Source organism: Ascaphus truei, chromosome 7, assembly GCF_040206685.1.
Source record: "Ascaphus truei isolate aAscTru1 chromosome 7, aAscTru1.hap1, whole genome shotgun sequence".
NCBI lineage: Eukaryota > Metazoa > Chordata > Amphibia > Anura > Ascaphidae > Ascaphus > Ascaphus truei.
The window spans coordinates 41,309,909-41,329,456 of NC_134489.1; the positions used below are offsets into that span (position 1 = coordinate 41,309,909).

Here is a 19,548-nt window from a genome sequence, read left to right on the forward strand (position 1 = left end):
CTGAAAAATAAGGCCGGATCGCTCAGTGGTCAATGGAGGAAGGTCAGATAGCTCAGTGGTCGATGATGAGGAACGTATTGATTGGGTCGTAGGCAACATGGTAAAATATAGGAACTAGCAGTGAAAACGGACACATTTCACACGTGTGCGCTTTAGGAAGCGCACATGCGTGAAACGTGTCGGTTTCTCTGCTAGTTCCTTTATTTTACCATGTTGCCTACGACCCAGAGAAAACCGACACGTTTCACGCATGTGCGCTTGCTACAGCGCACACATGTGCGAAACGTGTACTTTTTCGCTGCTAGTTCCTATATTTTACCATGTTGCCTGCGACCCAATCAATACGTTCCTCACCGACCACGGAGCGATCCGGCCTTATTTTTCAGCAGCACACCTCCTATTTCTTCCCCCACGGGACTCCACTTCCGGTTCTCAATAGTGAGCAGGGAGCACGCTACTGCCGGACACCTCCGAAATGGTTGTGAGTAAAAGGATTCTTGTTCGTTTTACTGCTGCGTGAGCCATATCCCAGGAGATTGTCACAATATGACATGGAACATTCTACGGAAATCCCCTCTAGATACTGTGACTCAAGCACTGGTCTCCAAAAATCGGGATTATTATTGATTATGGTACTTATCCTTTCCATTGTTATTATGGGTGATCCGGATTCACTGAACTTACACTGTATATTTGTATAATGTTAATGACGATCAGTACACTCTGGGGCACCGGTCATTTGGGAATCATATTCCCTTCTTTTCCTATAACAGAACATATGCTTACAGTATTAAACTTTCTTTACTGTATGCTGCAAAAAGAAATACCACATAATAACAAACATCTCAATTTATGTCCGATACACAGGAGGTGCGTTATATACACGACAGGGGTCAGTCCTTCAAATGCTGCAGGTGTCCAGTGAAAGAGTGGTGCTGGAAGCCGAACCTTCCTCCGCATACTTGGAAAACATCAGGATGTGACGCTGGTTGAGGGAAAAACAAAAAGGCATTGAAATTTCAAAGGTTCAGGGACTGCTCTCTGAATAAAGAATACTCCTCTCCGTTCCCTTTCCTGCCACCTCCTCCTTTTTGAAGTGTTTGCATCCCATTGAGCCCGTCTAACTGGGGACCCCCTTGTAGCTCAGCGCTAAAACAGTGAGGGCGACACTGCATATACCTTTAAATGTATTTCAATGCTATGCTATAGAAAATACAAAAAGGAAAATTGTTTCAGGGGACACATTTTGCTTATGCAGCAGGTTCTCTTACCCTGAAGCAGGGGTGGTCAACTCAGGGGCCATCAACAGGTCAGGTTTTAAGGATATCCCTGCTTCAGCATAGGTGGCGCAGTCAGAATGATTAAGCCACCTGTGCTGAAGCAGGGATATCCCTATTAACTGGTCTGTTAGGACTGGAATTGGCCACCTCTGCCCTGAAGCATTCTCGCCCCTCCCCCCCCCCCCCTTGTTTGTCACAAAATTAATAGCACACAGTACAGTCAATGTGCGGTCTCTAGTTCATCATGTACAGTGCTGGGCTGTATCAATAGGAATCAGATACAGAAACACAATAAGGCTGCGGCCCCAGTACGTTCTGCAGCGCACGCCGCACCAACAAGTACCGCCCCTCAATGGGGCTGGGCCAAGTATGTGCCTTTGCGCACATTCGGCAGCCGCGCTCTGCTACCAGTTTTTCAAAACACAGCAAAATTGTGTTTAGAACTTGCGACGGAGGGGTGGCCACGCCCCCCCACAGCAGTTCGGCCAATGAGGACGAACCATCCACGTGAGGTCATGGCCACGCCCCTGCCACAGATCGCAGTGAAGCGCTGTGCACGCGCCGCCACCCCGCCAGGCGTGCGTGCTGCAGTGCAGACTGGGACCGCAGCCCGCTAACATTCAATTAACTTTTGATCTCTGCTACATACTGAAATCATTCACTTACATTTGTTCCTGCCCATGTACAATGTATGCACAGTGCATTGCATGTGCACCTGCATTTTTTTTTTTAACTTTCTGTTTATTGGTTTTTGCATAAATATCATACAATCAAAATGTTATTGCCATAACAAGGGAGACAAAATCCATTCAGGACATACAACATTTAACAGACAAAGGGATGGGAAGACAACAGGACATGAACGAAAAAAGGAGGGAGGGAAAGAAAGGGGGGGGGGGGGTTAGAGAAGGGTATGCCACGTCTCTTCCTATTCTCATCGATCCGTTGATCGCCATTGACGCTTTCCATTTTGTTTATATCCACACGTGCTGATGTACCCGCCTGTTCCTGGATCCCTGTAGGGGGCCTACTGCCCGTTCTCCGCGTCTTGTCTGCATCCCGCGCTGCACATCCAAGGAGAACCCACTTTATCCTATTAAAGCCAAATGGTGGCATTGCTCATCCCTGGAATATCTGTCTGAGCTAGCCAAGGCAGCCAGACCTTTTGGAATTTTGAGCCAGTGTCGTTAACCAAACTCGTTAACTTTTCCATCTGGCATACAAACCAAATTCTGTTTCTGATTTTTTTCTATTGATTGAATTGCATTCTGGTTCCAAAATGCTGCGGTCTCGCACCTCATAGCCGTTGCAAAATGTGCTATTAATTTGTTCCCCGTTCTTGATACTTCGTCCGTGGGTTTGCTTAATGGGAACAGCCACGGGTCTAGCTAAATTTGGAGGCCCAAAATCCTCTGTAGCCAATCGCGAATCTGACTCCAAACGAGTATAATTTTCGGGCAAGACCACAGCATGTGTACCAGATCTCCCTGTTCCCCGCACTGCCGCGGGCAGAGCCTGGAACAAATTTAGCCAGTCTAATTGGAGTGAGATACCACCTTAACAAAACTTTATATGAGTTCTCCTTCAATGTCGTGCAGATGGAACTACTGGCCGCAGCCTTAAATATTTCTGTCCAGTCCTCGTCCTCTAGTGTCTCCTGCAAATCTGACTCCCATTGACTCCTGAATCGGGGTGTGTTTGTGTCGTCCTTGTCAGCACCGACCACATTTCTGTACAGAGTAGAGATCAGTCCCCGCGTGTCAGTGCCCCTCACACAGAGCCTTTCAAAATTCGTTAACGGTGATCTCACCAAGTGTTTGTTGTAAAATGCCCAGACCTGGAGGTACCTAATAAATTCTGTGTGAGGGATGTCCGTTTCCGACTTTAATTGGTCAAATGATTTGATGGTATTTCTACCCTCCAGGTCCTCCAGTCTTCTAAACCCCAATTATCGCCAAAGCGTAAAATTCTTACCCTCTAGCCCAGGAGCAAAACCTGGGTTACCGTACAAAGGGGCCATTAAAGTGTGTTTTGAGGACAATGAGCGATTACTTTTAGCCGCCTCCCAGACCGATATTAAGTTGAGCACAGAGGTCAGAGGCTCTTTCATGTCCTTTACTCTTTTTTTCGGGTACCAAATTAGATCCCTGAGCTCCAGCAGGGCACACAACTCTCTCTCCAGTGCCACCCACCTTCGCAGCTCGGTCTCCATGCCATTGTGTAATTTGGCACAATTGCGCCGCTTTATAATAGGACAACAAGCATGGCACTGCCAGTCCTCCGGCTTCTCTAGGTTTTTGCATAATTACTGCATTTATCCGTGGTTGTTAACCCCTCCAAATAAACTTTGTTATTGAATTTTGTAACTCCTTGATCTCAGATCTCACCACGGATATCGGAAGAGTCTGGAACAGGTATAGTATCCGGGGGAGGATGTTCATCTTTACACTGTAAATTCTGCCTATCCATGAAATACCATATGCTGACCAGTCTTTCAGTTCCTTCTTTAGAGTCCACAATAGACTGGGATAATTTGCTTGATATAGGGAGGCTATCTTTTTTGTGATATGCACCCCTAGGTATTTTATGGATTTGGACTGCCATTTAAACTCAAAGTTGAGTTCTATCAGTTTCTCCATCTCTCGTGGGATGTTCAAACTAAGCGCCTCTGATTTCGCCTGATTTATCTTGAAACCAGAGATCCGATTAAACCTCCCCAAGAGCGCAAACAGATTAGGGCGCGAGGTGAGCGGTTTTGTAATTGTCAGAATAATATCGTCCGCATACAAAGCTACTTTGTGTTCTTGTGAGTGAATTTGTACACCCGTTATATCTGGGTTGCTACGTATTTGTGCTGCTAGTGGTTCGATGCATAAGGCGAAAAGCAAGGGCGATAGCGGGCATCCTTGTCTCGTACCACTTTTGATGCGAAACAGCTCTGAGGGGAAACCCTGGTGAATCACCCTCGCTGCTGGAGCTGTGTATAGCGCTTTTATTGCCCGTAGGATTTTATCCCCGAACCCAAATGCCCCAAGCGTGGACTCCAAGTATGGCCAGTCTATCCTGTCAAAGGCTTTCTCCGCGTCCAGGCTCAGCACCAGGCTCCGGACCTTGTTGGCATTCACAAAGTCAATTATATCTACAATCCTTCTGGTATTGTCGGACGCTTGTCTATCTCTAATAAAGCCAACCTGGTCCGGATAGATCAGCCTAGGCAGGACAGCGCTTAACCGATTGGCCAGTAATTTAGAATATATCTTAACATCCGAATTTATCAATGATATCGGCCTGTAACTTTGGCAATTTGTGGGATCTTTGTCTTTTTTGTGAATCAAGGAGATCGACGCCTGGAGCATCTGCTCTGAGAAGGGCTCTCCCGCCAGGACCCCATTAAATAACCGGAGCATATGTGGGGCTAGTATACCTATAAATTTTTTATAGTAAAGATTGGAGAACCCATCTGGGCCCGGGGCTTTAGAGGACTTCAAGTTTTTGACAACTGCTGTTAATTCTTCGTGTGAAATCACTCTGTATTGCCTCGCGCTCCAATCGGTTCAGCTGTGGCAGTGCAGCATCTGCTAGAAATTCTTGCAGTATACCACTTTTCTTAACATTATGAACCACCTTCTCCCCGTTATATAACTGTGCATAATATTGTTTGAACTCTTCCACTACAGTTTTGGGGTTAGAGGATATCTCCCATGATTTTGTCCTAATTGCTTGTATGTTATAATTTGGTTGCCTATTGCGGGAGCAAACTGGAAACTTAATGAATCGTTGATTAAGATACCAGATCTAGCGAAGTCGGTCAGGGAGGAAATTATTCAGTTTTTCCAGACCAACCTAGGCAGTGTGGAATCCCACACAATGTTGTGGGAGGCTCACAAAGCCACAATGCAGGGGGTTCTGATAAGCATAGCAGCTAGACGGAAAAAGCAAAGGGACGCCAAATTGGTACAGTTATACAAGAGGTTACATGAGCTCTCTACACTACATAGCCGATCAGGTAGAGGGGACACACTAAAGGAGCTGAAGGATGTAAGGATTGAGCTTAACCTCCTCCTCACATCCCGGGCCGAGAAGGATTTGAGTTGGACACAAAGGAAATTTTTCGAGAGCCAACAAGCCAGACACAATGTTAGCTAACAGACTTTGCAATAGTGCACCTGCATTTTAAAGATCTTCAGGGCAGGCATTTCTTACTCACACTTCTGTTCCAAGTGGAATGCATTTATTCATGTAATGTAGTGCAATCCACCTTTATTTACAGCTTGTATACTACCAAATCACTGATGCATTAAACCAGGGGTTCTCAACTCCAGTCCTCAAGACACCTGACCTGTTCAGGATATCCCTGCTTCAGCATACATGGCTCAGTCGATTGAGCCACCCGTGCTGTAGCTGGGATATCCTTAAAACCCGACCTGTGTAGATCGGGTCTTGAGGACTGGAGTTGACCACCCCTGCATTAAACCGGTTAGAAAATGGAGCTGCAGGTACTGTAAAGCTCTGCATAACAGTTGGGAGAAAGGGCTGCATTATAATATATTCACCTCATTTTTGCAGAAGCCACTGATTTTACCCTTTACGATGGTTCTGACGAAATCACAGGAGCAACAACCTTTAAAATAAAATTAGAGGTCAGTACGGGTGATTCCTTGATACGTCCAATCAAGCATTAGCAGGTTCAGCAAGAAGGTGAACGATTTCACTACCTTCTTCCAACATGAATGGCTGAGCCAGAGGAGGAATAACCCACAAATCATCTCTATCCAGGCGACGGAGAGACTTCAGCGGGACGTTGGCAGTTAAACCATAATCAAAAATAAATACTATGGCAAGGTCCAAAACCACATCGATCACCCAGCACCTGCGAGTACAGGAGATGGAGACACCACTATATCATTACACTTCCACGCTCATCTAACCCAGGGGGGCCCCAACTCCAGTCCTGAAGCCCCCCCCCCCCCCCAACAGGTCAGGTTTGCAAGATATCCCAGATTCAGCACAGGTGGCTCAGTCTCTGCTTCAGCACAGGTGGCTCCATCACTGGAATTGGGCACCCCTTATCTAACTTGCTCTCGGTCAGCATTAATCCTTTCACTGCAAGTGGAGCCTGAAGTGGGAAGGTGAAGCAACAAACACGGGAAGTACAGCGCAAGTATGACCCTCTTGACCATATACTATAATACCACATAAACCTCATTACAACGCTGAGCGTTAAAATGCCATATACAAAAGCATACTGCAGGTGTGTGTTACAAATACAAAGTCAGAACCCAAAATTATAAAAGAAACACTGCGTACTCAACCCTATTCTTTCAATGTTGTCCCATGTCAAGAACTTATGTCAATAAGCTACAGGAAGGGAGCATATAGATGGCCAGAGAAATATACATAATAGATTTCAGATTCTTCCATCTTATAATTATTCTGTAGAATAAACATAAAGTAAAGAAGGGGTACATAAAACCCACAATTCAAAGAGAAAAAATACCTAGTACGGTCCCTGTGCAGACGAGATAAAGAGGATGCCATGCAGCCTGTGTGGGCTTCCTCAGTCCTGAGCAATGTGCCTTCACACTTTGATTTTGCTTTTATATATTCATTTGTTTCAAACACTGATAAATAAAGTGCTATATGCACCTCAAATAGGCCATGTGTATTGCACCTATGTTTTGATAAGTTATGGCATCATTTCAATCTCTCTCTCTACAATATATCTTGAAACTCTAGCTGCCATGTTACATTTCATTCCGAACCTGTTCCATGCCCCTTCTTCACCACCCACTAGGATGCATTCTGCCAGGCCCCGCGTCCCCCTCTGCACCTCACTCTTTAACAGGTAAGGCTGCTGGAATTCTACCTCTGCCAAATCAGAGAACAGCTTTGTCATATTGGAGTACAATCCCTGAAAAAAAAAGCAAAGTTCTTCTTTAGCAACGATTACCCGCGAAATATTCTGCATAAAACAATGCCACCAATGAACCCCCCCACAGTAGTGTCCCAACAGTGAGATTCTTGTCTGTTCCCTCGTTCCAAGTCACACCTTAGTTAGATGTACTGCAAAGAAAAAAGGCGTTGGTGGGAAGACATTGGTAACTAGCAGTGCCACCTCTCCTCTTGTTTCCATGATGGCTGCTAGCCAGTTAATGTCATTAAAGCAATCCCTGAGCATGTGCGAAAGGATCATTCCTCTGTAGAAGACAAAAAAAAAAAAGTGAAAGGAGGTTGTGTAATTATATATATATATATATATATATATATATATATATATATATATATATATATATATATATATATATATATATATATATATATATATATATATATATATATATATATATATATAAAAACTAGGATATAATTGCACCTAGCATTACAATTACAACACACTGCTGTTAAATTTGAGTTAGGCTTTGGGCTCTATGGGGATTTGTAAATTATTCCTAATATTAATAACTTTATTAATATAGTACTTTTCTCCCAATGGGACACAAATCTTCACAATTACTGTAGAAGGGGGGAAAAATTTAATATTTAAAACATAAGATTAAATTATAGGATAAGAAAAGATAAGGATGACATGTCACAGGTTAATCAAATGCTTGTTAAAGCTGCAGTTCAGTCTTTTTTTTTTTTTTTTTTATTTATTTTTTTACTTCAATAGTTTTATGTGTGCAATCTCTAATTACCTAAAGAACTGTATAGCTGCAGGTAAATTCGTTCTCCATGTATTGATAGGTCAAAATTTGGTGACGTAATTAGTGAAGGGACCCGTTTATATTCTGCTTGTCTGTCAGTGGAAGCTCATGAATATTCATGAGCACTCCTGCACTGACATGTGCTAGAGGGAGGGCAGGGCTGACAAAGGGGTGTGCCAGGGCTTGTGCCAGGACATGATGGGGCAGTGCCTTAGCAAATGGCTGTTAAAATAGAATACAAGAAAATTGGTCTTTAAAAGTTGTTGTTTTTAAAACAGAAAATGCTAAAAGTATTTTTTCTTACTACAGAACTGATTTATTAAAAAAAACCCACACATGCAGGATATTGACTGAACTGCAGCTTTAACAGGCAAGTTGAAAACATGTTTTTAAAGATATTCAGAGAGGGGGCTTCTCAGCCCATACGAGGCAGAGAGTTTCAAAGAGTAGGAGCAGAATGGCTGAAGCTCGAGTCCCAAAAGGACGTGGAGGAGATTCTGGAAACGGGTAGCAGTCCTTTATTTGCAGATGGAAGTGAGAGTGGAAGTATAGGGAACAAGGAGCTCTTACCTGGGACCCGGATTATATTGAGCTGCGAATGTCAACAAGCCAAATCATGAAACAGACTTGCCATCTTACAGGTGGTCTGTACAGAGACCGGAGAACAGGTGTGATGTGGCAAGAACTGGTCTGTTAATGACTTGGCCGCAGCATCCTGTACCAGCTGCAACTAGTGCAGTTCTGTTTCCGGAAGTCCCAGGTAAAGTGCATGGCAGTAGTTTAGGCGCGAGGCCACAAAAGGCATGAACCAGGGGAGGGGGCTATTCTGGGGGAAATCAAGTGCTTTACTCAGGCCATATCCACCAGGTGAAAGAATGAGGATTTGATCACTGCTGACACCTGTTTAAGTGTCAAGCTACAATCAAGGATAACCAAGATTCTGCACACTGTCAGAGTTTAGCACCTGGTAACCCTCTAGCTTAAAGCAGCAGAACATTATTGAATATACAAATATAGAAAATAACCTGGCGCAAAGTGTACAATATAATTGTGAATATTACTATAAAAAGCAATGTCCATAAAAATAAAGGATATAAGTGATGAGTGGAGTCCTTCCTTTCAGATGTTTGAGTGGTAAATGGACTCAGTTCCCAAGATTGGTGAAGAAAAACAGGAGGAGTTTTTTTCTTTTTTTGCTGCAGACTGTTATCCTGTGGTGTATGATAAAAACCATAGACAAAACATTGCGCAGTATTGTTTCATCAAATGAATTCCCCCATATACAGCTTCAACCCGTGCCTGCTTACTAGATGCAAAGCAGGCAGCATGCGGTGGAGAGAATCTGTGATTTTCCAAGTCCCAGCGTTTTCAGGCACAGGACGAACCCCACGAGGTGCGCCGTCTTCGGATAGGCTCAGATAAAGTCTTTCTCCAGGTGTTGTCATCTGTGTCCACTCCCGTATTCCTGTATATGCAACTCCAACCAGGGATAAAAAAGGGGGCAGAGGATTGCGCAATACCTAAAAACCTTTTAATACCTCCAATGCACAAACAGACATATACTCACAGACACAGTGAGTTTTAAAATCAATAGGAGCGCCCGACCCGGCTGTCCAGCAGCAAACACCAGTCCCTGGCAGTCCTTGCCGGTAGCCGCGTGTATCTCACGATGCTCCGGTGTCAGCGCGGTGACGTCACCGCTTCCACACATGTAGCTGAATGTGTAAACAGGCCGGCGTCTCCTTAGGCTCCTCCCTACGCGTTTCGTGACGGGGGGCGTCACTTCCTCAGGGGATTGTGGAGCCTATACAATCCCTTGTACTTAAATAGTCCCATATTAACCCGTTGTTAACTGGAGCGCTTATGAGTCAGACCAAAGGTGAAAATCACCCTTCATTAGATCCCAAGCTTAAAGAAACATGACATAATCAATTGGATGTTGACATAATGAACTAACCAACAATAGAACCCAATTCAAAAGAGTACATGGTTATATATTCTGGCACATAAAATGCAGATGAAATTAAATTAAAAAATACAGATGAAACCAAGTCAAAAAAGGCCAACATGTGGACAAAACAGGGAGTTCCTAGAGGCTCCACAATCCCCTGAGGAAGTGACGCCCCCCGTCACGAAATGCGTAGGGAGGAGCCTAAGGAGACGCCGGCCTGTTTACACATTCAGCTACCTGTGTAGAAGCGGAAGCGGTGACGTCACCGCGCTGACACCGGAGCATCGTGAGATACACGCGGCTACCGGCAAGGACTGCCAGGGACTGGTGTTTGCTGCAGGACAGCCGGGTCGGGCGCTCCTATTGATTTTAAACCTCACTGTGTCTGTGAGTATATGTCTGTTTGTGCATTGGAGGTATTAAAAGGTTTTTAGGTATTGTGCAATCCTCTGCCTCCTTTTTTTATCCCGGGTTGGAGTTGCATATACAGGAATACGGGAGTGGACACAGATGACAACACCTGGAGAAAAAGACTTTATCTGAGCCTATCCGAAGACGGCGCACCTCGTGGGGATCGTGCTGTGCCTGAAAACGCTGGGACTTGGAAAATCACAGATTCTCTCCACTGCATGCTGCCTGCTTTGCATCTAGTAAGCAGGCACGGGTTGAAGCTGTATATGGGGGAATTCATTTGATGAAACAATACTGCGCAATGTTTTGTCTATGGTTTTTATCATACACCACAGGATAACATTCTGCAGCAAAAAAAGAAAAAAAAACTCCTCCTGTTTTTCTTCACCAATCTTGGGAACGGAGTCCATTTACCACTCAAACATCTGAAAGGAAGGACTCCACTCTCATCACTTATATCCTTTATTTTTATGGACATTGCTTTTTATAGTAATATTCACAATTATATTGTACACTTTGCACCAGGTTATTTTCTATATTTGTATATTCACTATTGTATTGGGGAGTTCTAGAGATAATTCCCCTTATAGAACACTAGGCTGCATTTATTAATTCATTTATCGTGCACAGCACTGTTTATATAGGTCTAGCGCTGAATTTAGTTATTTTGTTTTTGTCAGCAGAACATTATTATTTGTTACTAGGGGAGGCGCAGAGGGTCTCCAGTGTTGAACCGTGTTAATTACAGCTCCAGGGACCTCCTGCTCCCCAACATCCATACCTCTATAGGGCGTGCCAGTAGCAGCTCTGGAGATTTAAAAGTCCTGATCACGCAGGCCAATAGGAAGCCACAAAGGATAACGTCTCAGCATCCTATTGGGCCGCGGGACATTTACCACTGGGCCAATTATATCAACACACCCTATAAGGAGGAGTTTTAGGCCTGGATACAAATCCCATTGTACAATCTTTCACACCCATATGGCCTAAGCATAGAGCTTTAAGCCAGAGAGAGCCTGTGTTCACATGCTGAAATCTCGACACTGTTGGAATCCTGGACCATATGGAGGACACCCAAGGCTGCGCTTATAGTGCCGGCGACAGCGACCGTTGCGTCAAAACAAATGCATAGTCACCGTCGTCGGCGCTTATAGTGCACGAGATGGCGACAAAGCGATGGAGAGATAGTGCTACCAAAAATCTGGTAGTCACTGATATTGATTTTTTCGGCGACGGTCACCCTTTGCGGCCAATCAGGAGCTTCTCCGTCCCTCTGCCCTCCCCCTTTTCTGACGTCACTGGCCTTGTAGCCAGCGACATCGCCTAAACTTTAAATGCAACTTTCGCAATGGCGCCGGCCGTGTCGCCGGCACTATAAGCGCGGCCTTATCAGCAAAGAAGAGCGCAAACTCATCTGAACACTGCAGCCCGTGAAGAGCTGTGCTGGTCAATTGTCCGTTGAAACAATTTCTTGTGATCACAACTACGTTCTTATGTGCGATTGTGGACTGGTGTTTTGCAATATGGAGGATCATTTCAATCTTGCCCTCCACCAGCAGAACTCAAGTCTGGAACCCCGCTTCATCAATTCCCCAATATTACGGTCGTACCAAGATGTGTGGTGGTGTGAGGCGCGGGGTTCTAGAACAACAGGAGCAACAGTATAGCCACTGCAACAGTCCCACCCCCGTTATAGTAACGACCAAGTGAAATTAAAAAAGGTAAGTTGCATCATCAATAAAGATAGCCATATGATACAAGAAAATACTAATATGCCCAACTTAAAAATATAACTAAAATTAGTACAAATGGATAGTATAAATGGAACAAATAAAAATAAGGAATAGACCATCTTGTGAAAGGGACTGAAGTCACTAAAGTCATTTAGGACAAAGCAGTGTCCTGATTAATTTTAGGACTAAAGCAGCGGTGGCCACCAACAGGCCAGGTTTAAGGATATCCCTGCTTCAGCACAAGTGGCTCAATCAGTGGCTCAGTCGAAGATGGCACCCTCTGTGCTGAAGCAGGGATATCCTGAAAACCTGACCTGTTGGTGGCCACCGCTGCAATAGACCTTTAAATGTGCAGTATTCCTGGTCTCCCAAATATTACTGCCACGGCTGATACTTTAGTCCCTAGTGCAAAACCGTGGGAAAGACTGAGCTTGCAAGCAAAAACAGTGAGGCAGCATGCAGTGCGTTCAGTCTGTAATATGCTGTGTGCGCAAATGAAGAAGACGTTGGCATCTTAAGGATAGCCCCTTTCCGACCTGCGTGATCACATTAATGGAGGAATTCTTACCAAGGACTTTGAAAATTGATTAATATATTTGAAGGTTTATCTTTGAAACAGCTGCTACATTCAAAATGTTACCAAATACTTTTCAGGGTTACATTACCAACCGATATGTATGCAGAGTAAGGGAAATGATGCAAGTTCTTATTGTACATCTTTTTAAAGAATACTTGTAACCGTTACGTTAGGGTTTCAACATCTTAAGTCAGAATACTTTCCCCAACACATCTGCCCAAACCTTCCCTTCTCTCCTCAATTACCTAATGAAGGCCCTGGAGGTCTGAATGTTTGTAACATCAACTATTTGTTGGTTCAATAAAAGGTATTATACCCCCTGCTCCCTCTCTGCAGAGCATTTTCCCCCCACCCTAACCTCTCGCTTGGTTCTTTGTGCTCACCTCATCTCCATGGGAATGGCATAGAAAATATTCTTATTCACAGGAACATCAAGCTGACTGTCTCCAATACCACAAGAAGCTAGTGGAAAACATAACAGCACAGACTTCAGAAGCAGTCAGGCAGCATTGTATGTATGTCTTTATTTACATAGCGCTTAACAGCAGCAATACTTGTGACAATCATACAAATACCAAATCATACAAATAACAGATCATGGGAAGACTGACATACTGTAAAAGTAACATTTAACAAAAGGAGTCCCTGCTCCAAAGAGCTTCCAATCCAATTGTTGGGTAGGAAGAACGTACAGACAGTAGGAGGGCGTTCTGGTAAGTGCGTCTGCAGGGGGCCACGGTTTATGTATGAGGTATAAAGTATCAGCCACGGAGCTTCTTATATGCTTCGTTAAGCAGGTGTTTTAAGTGTGGGTCGAGAGAGGGTGCATTCCAGAGGTGCGGGCAGTCAGTGAGAAAGGTTTAAGGCGGGAGAGGGCTTTAGATACAAAGGGGGTAGAGAGAAGACATCCTTTAGCTGACTGCAAGAGCCGGGATGGTGTATACTATAGTGATAAATTAGGGCTGAGATGTAGGGAGGGGCAGTGTAAATCTTTAAAAGTGAGGAGGAGAATTAAGTGTGTGATACAGGATTTGATAGGAAGCCAGGAGAGGGATTTCAGCAGGGGAGATGCGGAGACAAATTTAGGAAAGAGTAGAGTGATTCTGACAGCAGCATTTAGGATAGATTGTAGGGGAGCCTGATGTACTCCCTCGGGATAAGAAAAGAGCGGGGCACAACCGCAAAAATGGATGGAGGCTGGATCACAAAAATGTATTGATCTACCATAAGACAAAAAAATTAATCTTCCAGGAATAGTGAAGGACACTCGAGTGGAAGATGTTTTTTGTCTTGTTATAGTAGATCAATACATTTTTGTATTCCGTGATCCAGCCTCCATCCGTTTTTGCGGTTGTGCACCGCTCTTTTGTTTCCCCCGTGGGAGTACATCCGGCTACTCGCTTTCCCTTGACGTGTGCACGCCGATGCCAGGGACTCGTGGAAACCTTCTGGTGGAGATCGTGAGGTCGTGACTACCCATTTCACCCTATACTCCAGGTGACACCTGCCCGAAGCCCGTTGGGATCTGCCCCTGCATCACGGTGGTGATTGCACCGACAGCTCCAAGGGTAACATCGTGGGACTGTGTTTTCTTCCTCAATAGGCGTTATTCAAACTGCTCATCTAACATATGACCATACCACCTATCCCTGGTTTCAATTGATATTTTTTTATCTCAATACAGCAAACATTTGCTTGGGTTAGAACATTTATTTTTGTAACCCACAATTGTTATTTTTTTTTTATACTGGACTATTGTTCTGGATTTGCTAGATTGTAGGGGATACAGGTGAGAGGCAGGAAGGCCGGACAGTAAAAAAAGGCTGCAGTAATCAAGATGGGAGAAAATAAGGGACTGTTACAGTTTTAGCAGTTGACCAACAGAGGAAAGGGTGTATCTGTGATATTGCGGAGGAAAAAGCGACAGGTTTTAGAAACGTTTTGAATGTGAGAGGAGAATGAGAGAGAGGAGTTGAGTGTGACCCCTAGGCAGCGTGCTTGGGCTACTGGGTGAATGAAGGTACTTCCAACAGTAATGTGGAAGGAGGTAGTAAGGCCAGGTTTGGGAGGAAGTATGAGGAGCTCAGTTTTTGACATGTTAAGTTTAAGTCGCTATCCAGGATGATATAACCGAGAGACACTCAGACTTTGGTCTCTACAGCAGGTGTAAGATCAAGGGTTGTAAAGTAAATTTGTGTGTTGTCAGCATAGAGGTGATATTTTAACCCAAGATATATGATCACCTAGAGAGAGTGTGTAGAGAAAAGATAGTTAATATAAATGCTTGTATTTGTCTTCAGTATCTCTAAAACAATCAAATGGGTGAGTCTACAGTGCGATGCCTGTCTTGAGACAATTTACTGTAACCTATGTTTTGAAGTGCCTGCTACTGTATCTAACACTAGGTCTGACTACACAGTCAAAACACACCCACACACAATATAATCAGACCTAAAGTAGTGCTAGACAGCAGGCACTTCAAAAACATAGGGTTACAGTAAAGCATACAGTATGGCCTAGTTGCTGGAAATACAATTGTGCGTTCAATCCCATTACAAGAGGCAGGTTAAGACAGCATCTGCTTGCTTTCTCCTTTTGATTAAAATATGTCATAGTTGTACATTAAAAATGGTTCCTCAAATCGGGAAGAAAACATAAATAAGATACTGGTTCTAATTCCCTTACCTCTATTATTTCCATCTAAGTCAGAGGTAGGTACAGACTCCAGTTCCTGTAAGAAGAGAAACACTTCATGAATGTACTGAAACAATTAGTGATCCACCGAGACTGAGCCACAAACTCCAAACCACATTCCTATATTATTCTGTGAAAACATTCGTTGGTGCCAGAGAATTATGAGAAAGCGTGAAGCAGTCTTATTACCGGCATTTCCCTGTGTTGGTTTGGGGACTCTGGATTCCTGCCGTTCTCCGTAGCACATTCAGAAACCAAAATGAGCCGACACCCCTTAAACACTGTTCCGCTCAGCTGATTAATCGCTAGAGATGCGCTCTCAGGGGAACACAACTGCACAACTGCAAAGCTGGAGATGAACACAAAACATGGAGCGCTGCAGTAACGCTCCCACATGCCGAGAAGTGATACTTGTGCTAAAACTACAAAGTGACGGGTATAAGCATCAGAATTCAAAGGCTTACGTCTACATAGACACCAAGTATGCCTGCAAAGAACAGTATGAAGCTTTAAGGATTTGCGCAATAATGTTTGAATAATTGGAGGCTAAAGTAATTGCACAGGGTGTGTCCATGTAATTTTTGGGGCGGGTATTGTACATGTGGAAATGTGATGGAAAGGTTCAGTTCAGCACTTCAGTTGAAGTAGACATGCAATAGGATTCAAACGTTTTTCTGTCCTTTTTAACGCCACTTTACCACAACATGCCACGCTGGGGTTTCCAAATACGGACTGGTTCATAGTTCTTAAACAGTGTCAACAATTCCTCCTAAATTGAAAGGACATGAAAAAAAAAAAAAAAAGATAGAAAATTAATTTAACTCGCACATGTGGCTACAAACGACAAATGTGTCAATTCTTTTTTTGACAAACTGATCTCAGAAAGGATCAACGCCGTGTCCTGTCTAAAATACACTAGGGCAGCAGGGGTGCACAAAGTGGGCAGCGCGATACTTTGTTGAAGGGCGCGGCAGTTACAGAGGCCCCTCGATGAGCACGCGAGGCCTCTGTAACTCACTTACCAGGCTTCAGTCCACGCGTCTCCATGGCAACGCGACATCAAATGACGGCACATTACAGATAAGGGGAGGGCGCGACAGCAGGCAGGGGGTTGGGGGGCATAGCAAGGTTGTGCACCCCTGCATTAGGGGGTCGGTACCTCTGTCACATCAACTGGGAGATTGCCAACATAAACTTCATTCTCTCTTCTATCTGCATGAGGAGAAAACAATAGTCAATCAACCAAAGCACAGGAATTCTCCACAATATAGAGGAAGTGAGGACAAAGAACAATAAAACCCAACATCTTCATAAAGGCAATATTATCAGGAAGGCATTAGCCTAGATCAGTTCGACTGAACTACCTGTGCTGAAGCAGGGATATCCTGAAAACCTGACCTGTTGGTGGCTCTTGAGGACTAGCGTTGCCCACCCCTAGCCTAGATTGTGGTATGATACTAATGAGCTAAAATAGCAACTGTGATGTGATTCTACGGTTCATAACTAAAAGATTATCCGCGACGGTGATAAGTCGGTCTCGGGGAAATACCAGCTACGGGTGACCTCTACATGCACAGGTTTGTTGGCTCCGCTCCTGCCACCAACATTCCATGTGATTCTGGTCAAGTCACTTTATCTACCTTTGCCATCCACTTGAAAATGAAATCTGTACCTTTGTGTATTTTCCCTAGGAACTCTCTTAATAAAGAAATTTGTTAAATGCAATGTGTGCTCAATGGACTTCCAGGATCCCCGACAGGGGAGATGCAGCTAGCTACTGCCAAAACTTGCAGGTAGGGTTATTTACCCACTTTCAAAATGCAAGTGTCAACGATTGCAAAAAGTACTAGTATCTCATACCCCCTTACCTTTGGAATCATCAGGAATTGGACGCTCACATAGTTCTGACGTGGGTACATCCTCCAGCTCCTGCAACACGAGTGAAAACACGGCTACCGTACAAATATCTACACAGGGGATATTTAACCAGAATAGCTATTTAAAAGGTCAATCAGCGTGTCACTGCCAAACATCCCCCTTAAACAAACAACCCACATGTTGTACAATAATAAATATCAGAAATAGAGGGAGGTATACATCAGTATACACGTTTACTTTATGCGCGGCTGAGAGAACAGGTTCAAAATAAGAAATGTTGATACCGGCATCTGTTTTTCGGATGATTCTGGGGGTCTTCCAACACTTTCCTGGGCAGTGACATGATTACATATTACCCGACGCCCCCCGAAAAGGACGCCGTTTATCTGGTTGATTGCTAATGGAACTCTCTCGGGGGAGCTCAACTGCACAAATGCATAGCTGTGAATAAAAAGAAGAAAATGACATCAAGGAGATGCTCCAAGGAAATAAAATGGTCCAGTGACTTAAAATGAAACAAACTAAAAAAAAGTGTTTAAGGATAAAAAGGCTGGTACCATTTGATGTCATGCCGATGCCTCTTGACATTGACAGGCCCATACTCTTTTAATAGCATTAGAATGTCACTCTATCAAAAAGACAAAAAACACAAATAGTTTGAACCATTTCATTTGCAGCTTGTTTATCCAGCTCTGGAAGAAAATATTTTTCTACACGCGAACAATTCAAAGCAGATAAATACCTCTGTTGTAGCAAATGGGAGATTTCCAATGTAAACAGTTGCTCTAGACCTGGCTTCTAGAAAAATAAAAAAAAGTCACCATTAATTCAATTACTGAAGGAAATATAATGCAATATAAAGGATTGTGCAAGATCACAAGTGGATTATCTCAGATCCGCTTTACAATCATGTTAAATGGTCTCCAAATGGGAGACTTTAAAGCAGAAATTGTGTTTCTTCAGTGGCTGCAAATCATCCGTAGTTCAAGGCAAATAGAGATATAATGTGATTTGTCCAATGTCATATAAAAGGTGACAATCGGGCCATACTGCGCTAATTTGAATGAATGAAATATTACTTTTGTCCTCTTGGATCTTTGCAAGTATCGGTATGGCCATTCTTGCAGCCAAAACCAAAAATCAGAGATTACACTTCCGTAAAAGACACTGTGCTTACAGAAATTAGGAAATGTACCTTTCCGATATCTTGGTTTCTTCAAATCCTCTATGGCAGCCATTAATGGGTTAACTCATCATCAACCAGCTGCGGTACGACAAGAACTTCCTGTTTAGACCACCATATATGGGGTCATTGCGCAGCCCACGTCAATTATCGTCTGTCAACGTCTTTTAAAGGAAACGTTAAGACGAAAACAAAGGGGAAGGAAGTCCCATGCCACAGGGAGGACTTGGAGAAACCGAAATATCGGAAAGGTACCAAATCGAGTCCATTGTTCGGAGAAAACGACCGCCATCATATTCTGTCCAACAAAATATTTCTGGGGTGCAACATCACAACACAGCAGGCGCCAGAGTCTGAGCACACAGCATAAAGTGGACATTTGAAAACAAAAAAGTATGTTTAAAAAAAAAATAAAAGTAAGACAGATTGCACTTTTAATCAATGAGTACAATCATTTTCTTGGCTTTTGATGAATAGATCTCACCGAGGTAACATAATGGGGACGATTGTGGGCACTTCGCACCCCCTTACCTTTATCGCCAAAGCTTTCACATAACTCTGGGGCAGGCGCCGATTCCAGGTCCTATAACAACACGATGCTGAATAAATTACTCTAAATACTCCTGATAACGAGCATGCTGCAATGTAAAGTATGCCTTTAAACTGAAGCCCTGTCAACTACGACCGCAGCAATGCCACATTCAGGAAATTATCCTTCACTATAAATAGGTGATTTGGTCATGGCGTCTAATGCCAACAGGAAGAGCCTAAAATAGGAACAAAATGGTGGAAGTTATGCATCGATGAGCAGAAAAAAATAAAAAAGCCAATCCATGGCCACTTAACTGATGGCACTTTGTAGGGGCAATATACTGTATATCACAACAGGGTACCCAATTTTATATTGTTAGCTACCTTCCATATTCTGAGGACAGCTTTGTCTCGTTCGGATCCAATTGCTACCCATAAGCATTATGGGATTTGTTGTCAATTAACAAAAATAAAAAAAATACCAGGACAGGACAAGGAAGTCCTGCAAATCTGTTACTTAGCAGGGAGTGTGCTTATCTCATAATACATTTGGATTTCTCGGGGCACAAAGTTACACTGGACAGGACAAGATGTAGACGTTGTATT

General features: G+C 43.7%; 1 protein-coding gene across 4 annotated transcripts in view; it reads right to left on the reverse strand.

Moving 5' to 3' along the window:
* Positions 1-387: 387 nt before the first annotated feature.
* The window catches only part of TDRD10 (tudor domain containing 10), a 29,067-nt gene continuing 9,906 nt past the window's right edge, over positions 388-19,548 (reverse strand). For all 4 annotated transcript variants that reach the window (XM_075607936.1, XM_075607933.1, XM_075607932.1 and 1 more), the window contains 15 exons: positions 18,943-18,994; positions 17,971-18,026; positions 17,786-17,856; positions 17,513-17,669; positions 17,219-17,279; positions 16,510-16,562; positions 16,049-16,119; positions 15,540-15,699; positions 15,342-15,387; positions 13,040-13,118; positions 7,330-7,477; positions 7,043-7,191; positions 5,996-6,150; positions 5,834-5,901; positions 388-985 (listed from right to left, as the gene is read on the reverse strand). In XM_075607936.1, coding sequence (XP_075464051.1) covers positions 902-985; positions 5,834-5,901; positions 5,996-6,150; positions 7,043-7,191; positions 7,330-7,477; positions 13,040-13,118; positions 15,342-15,387; positions 15,540-15,699; positions 16,049-16,119; positions 16,510-16,562; positions 17,219-17,279; positions 17,513-17,669; positions 17,786-17,856; positions 17,971-18,026; positions 18,943-18,994 — 1,410 coding nt within the window. In that variant the 3' untranslated portion in view covers positions 388-901. The remainder of the gene's footprint in view (positions 986-5,833; positions 5,902-5,995; positions 6,151-7,042; positions 7,192-7,329; positions 7,478-13,039; positions 13,119-15,341; positions 15,388-15,539; positions 15,700-16,048; positions 16,120-16,509; positions 16,563-17,218; positions 17,280-17,512; positions 17,670-17,785; positions 17,857-17,970; positions 18,027-18,942; positions 18,995-19,548) is intronic.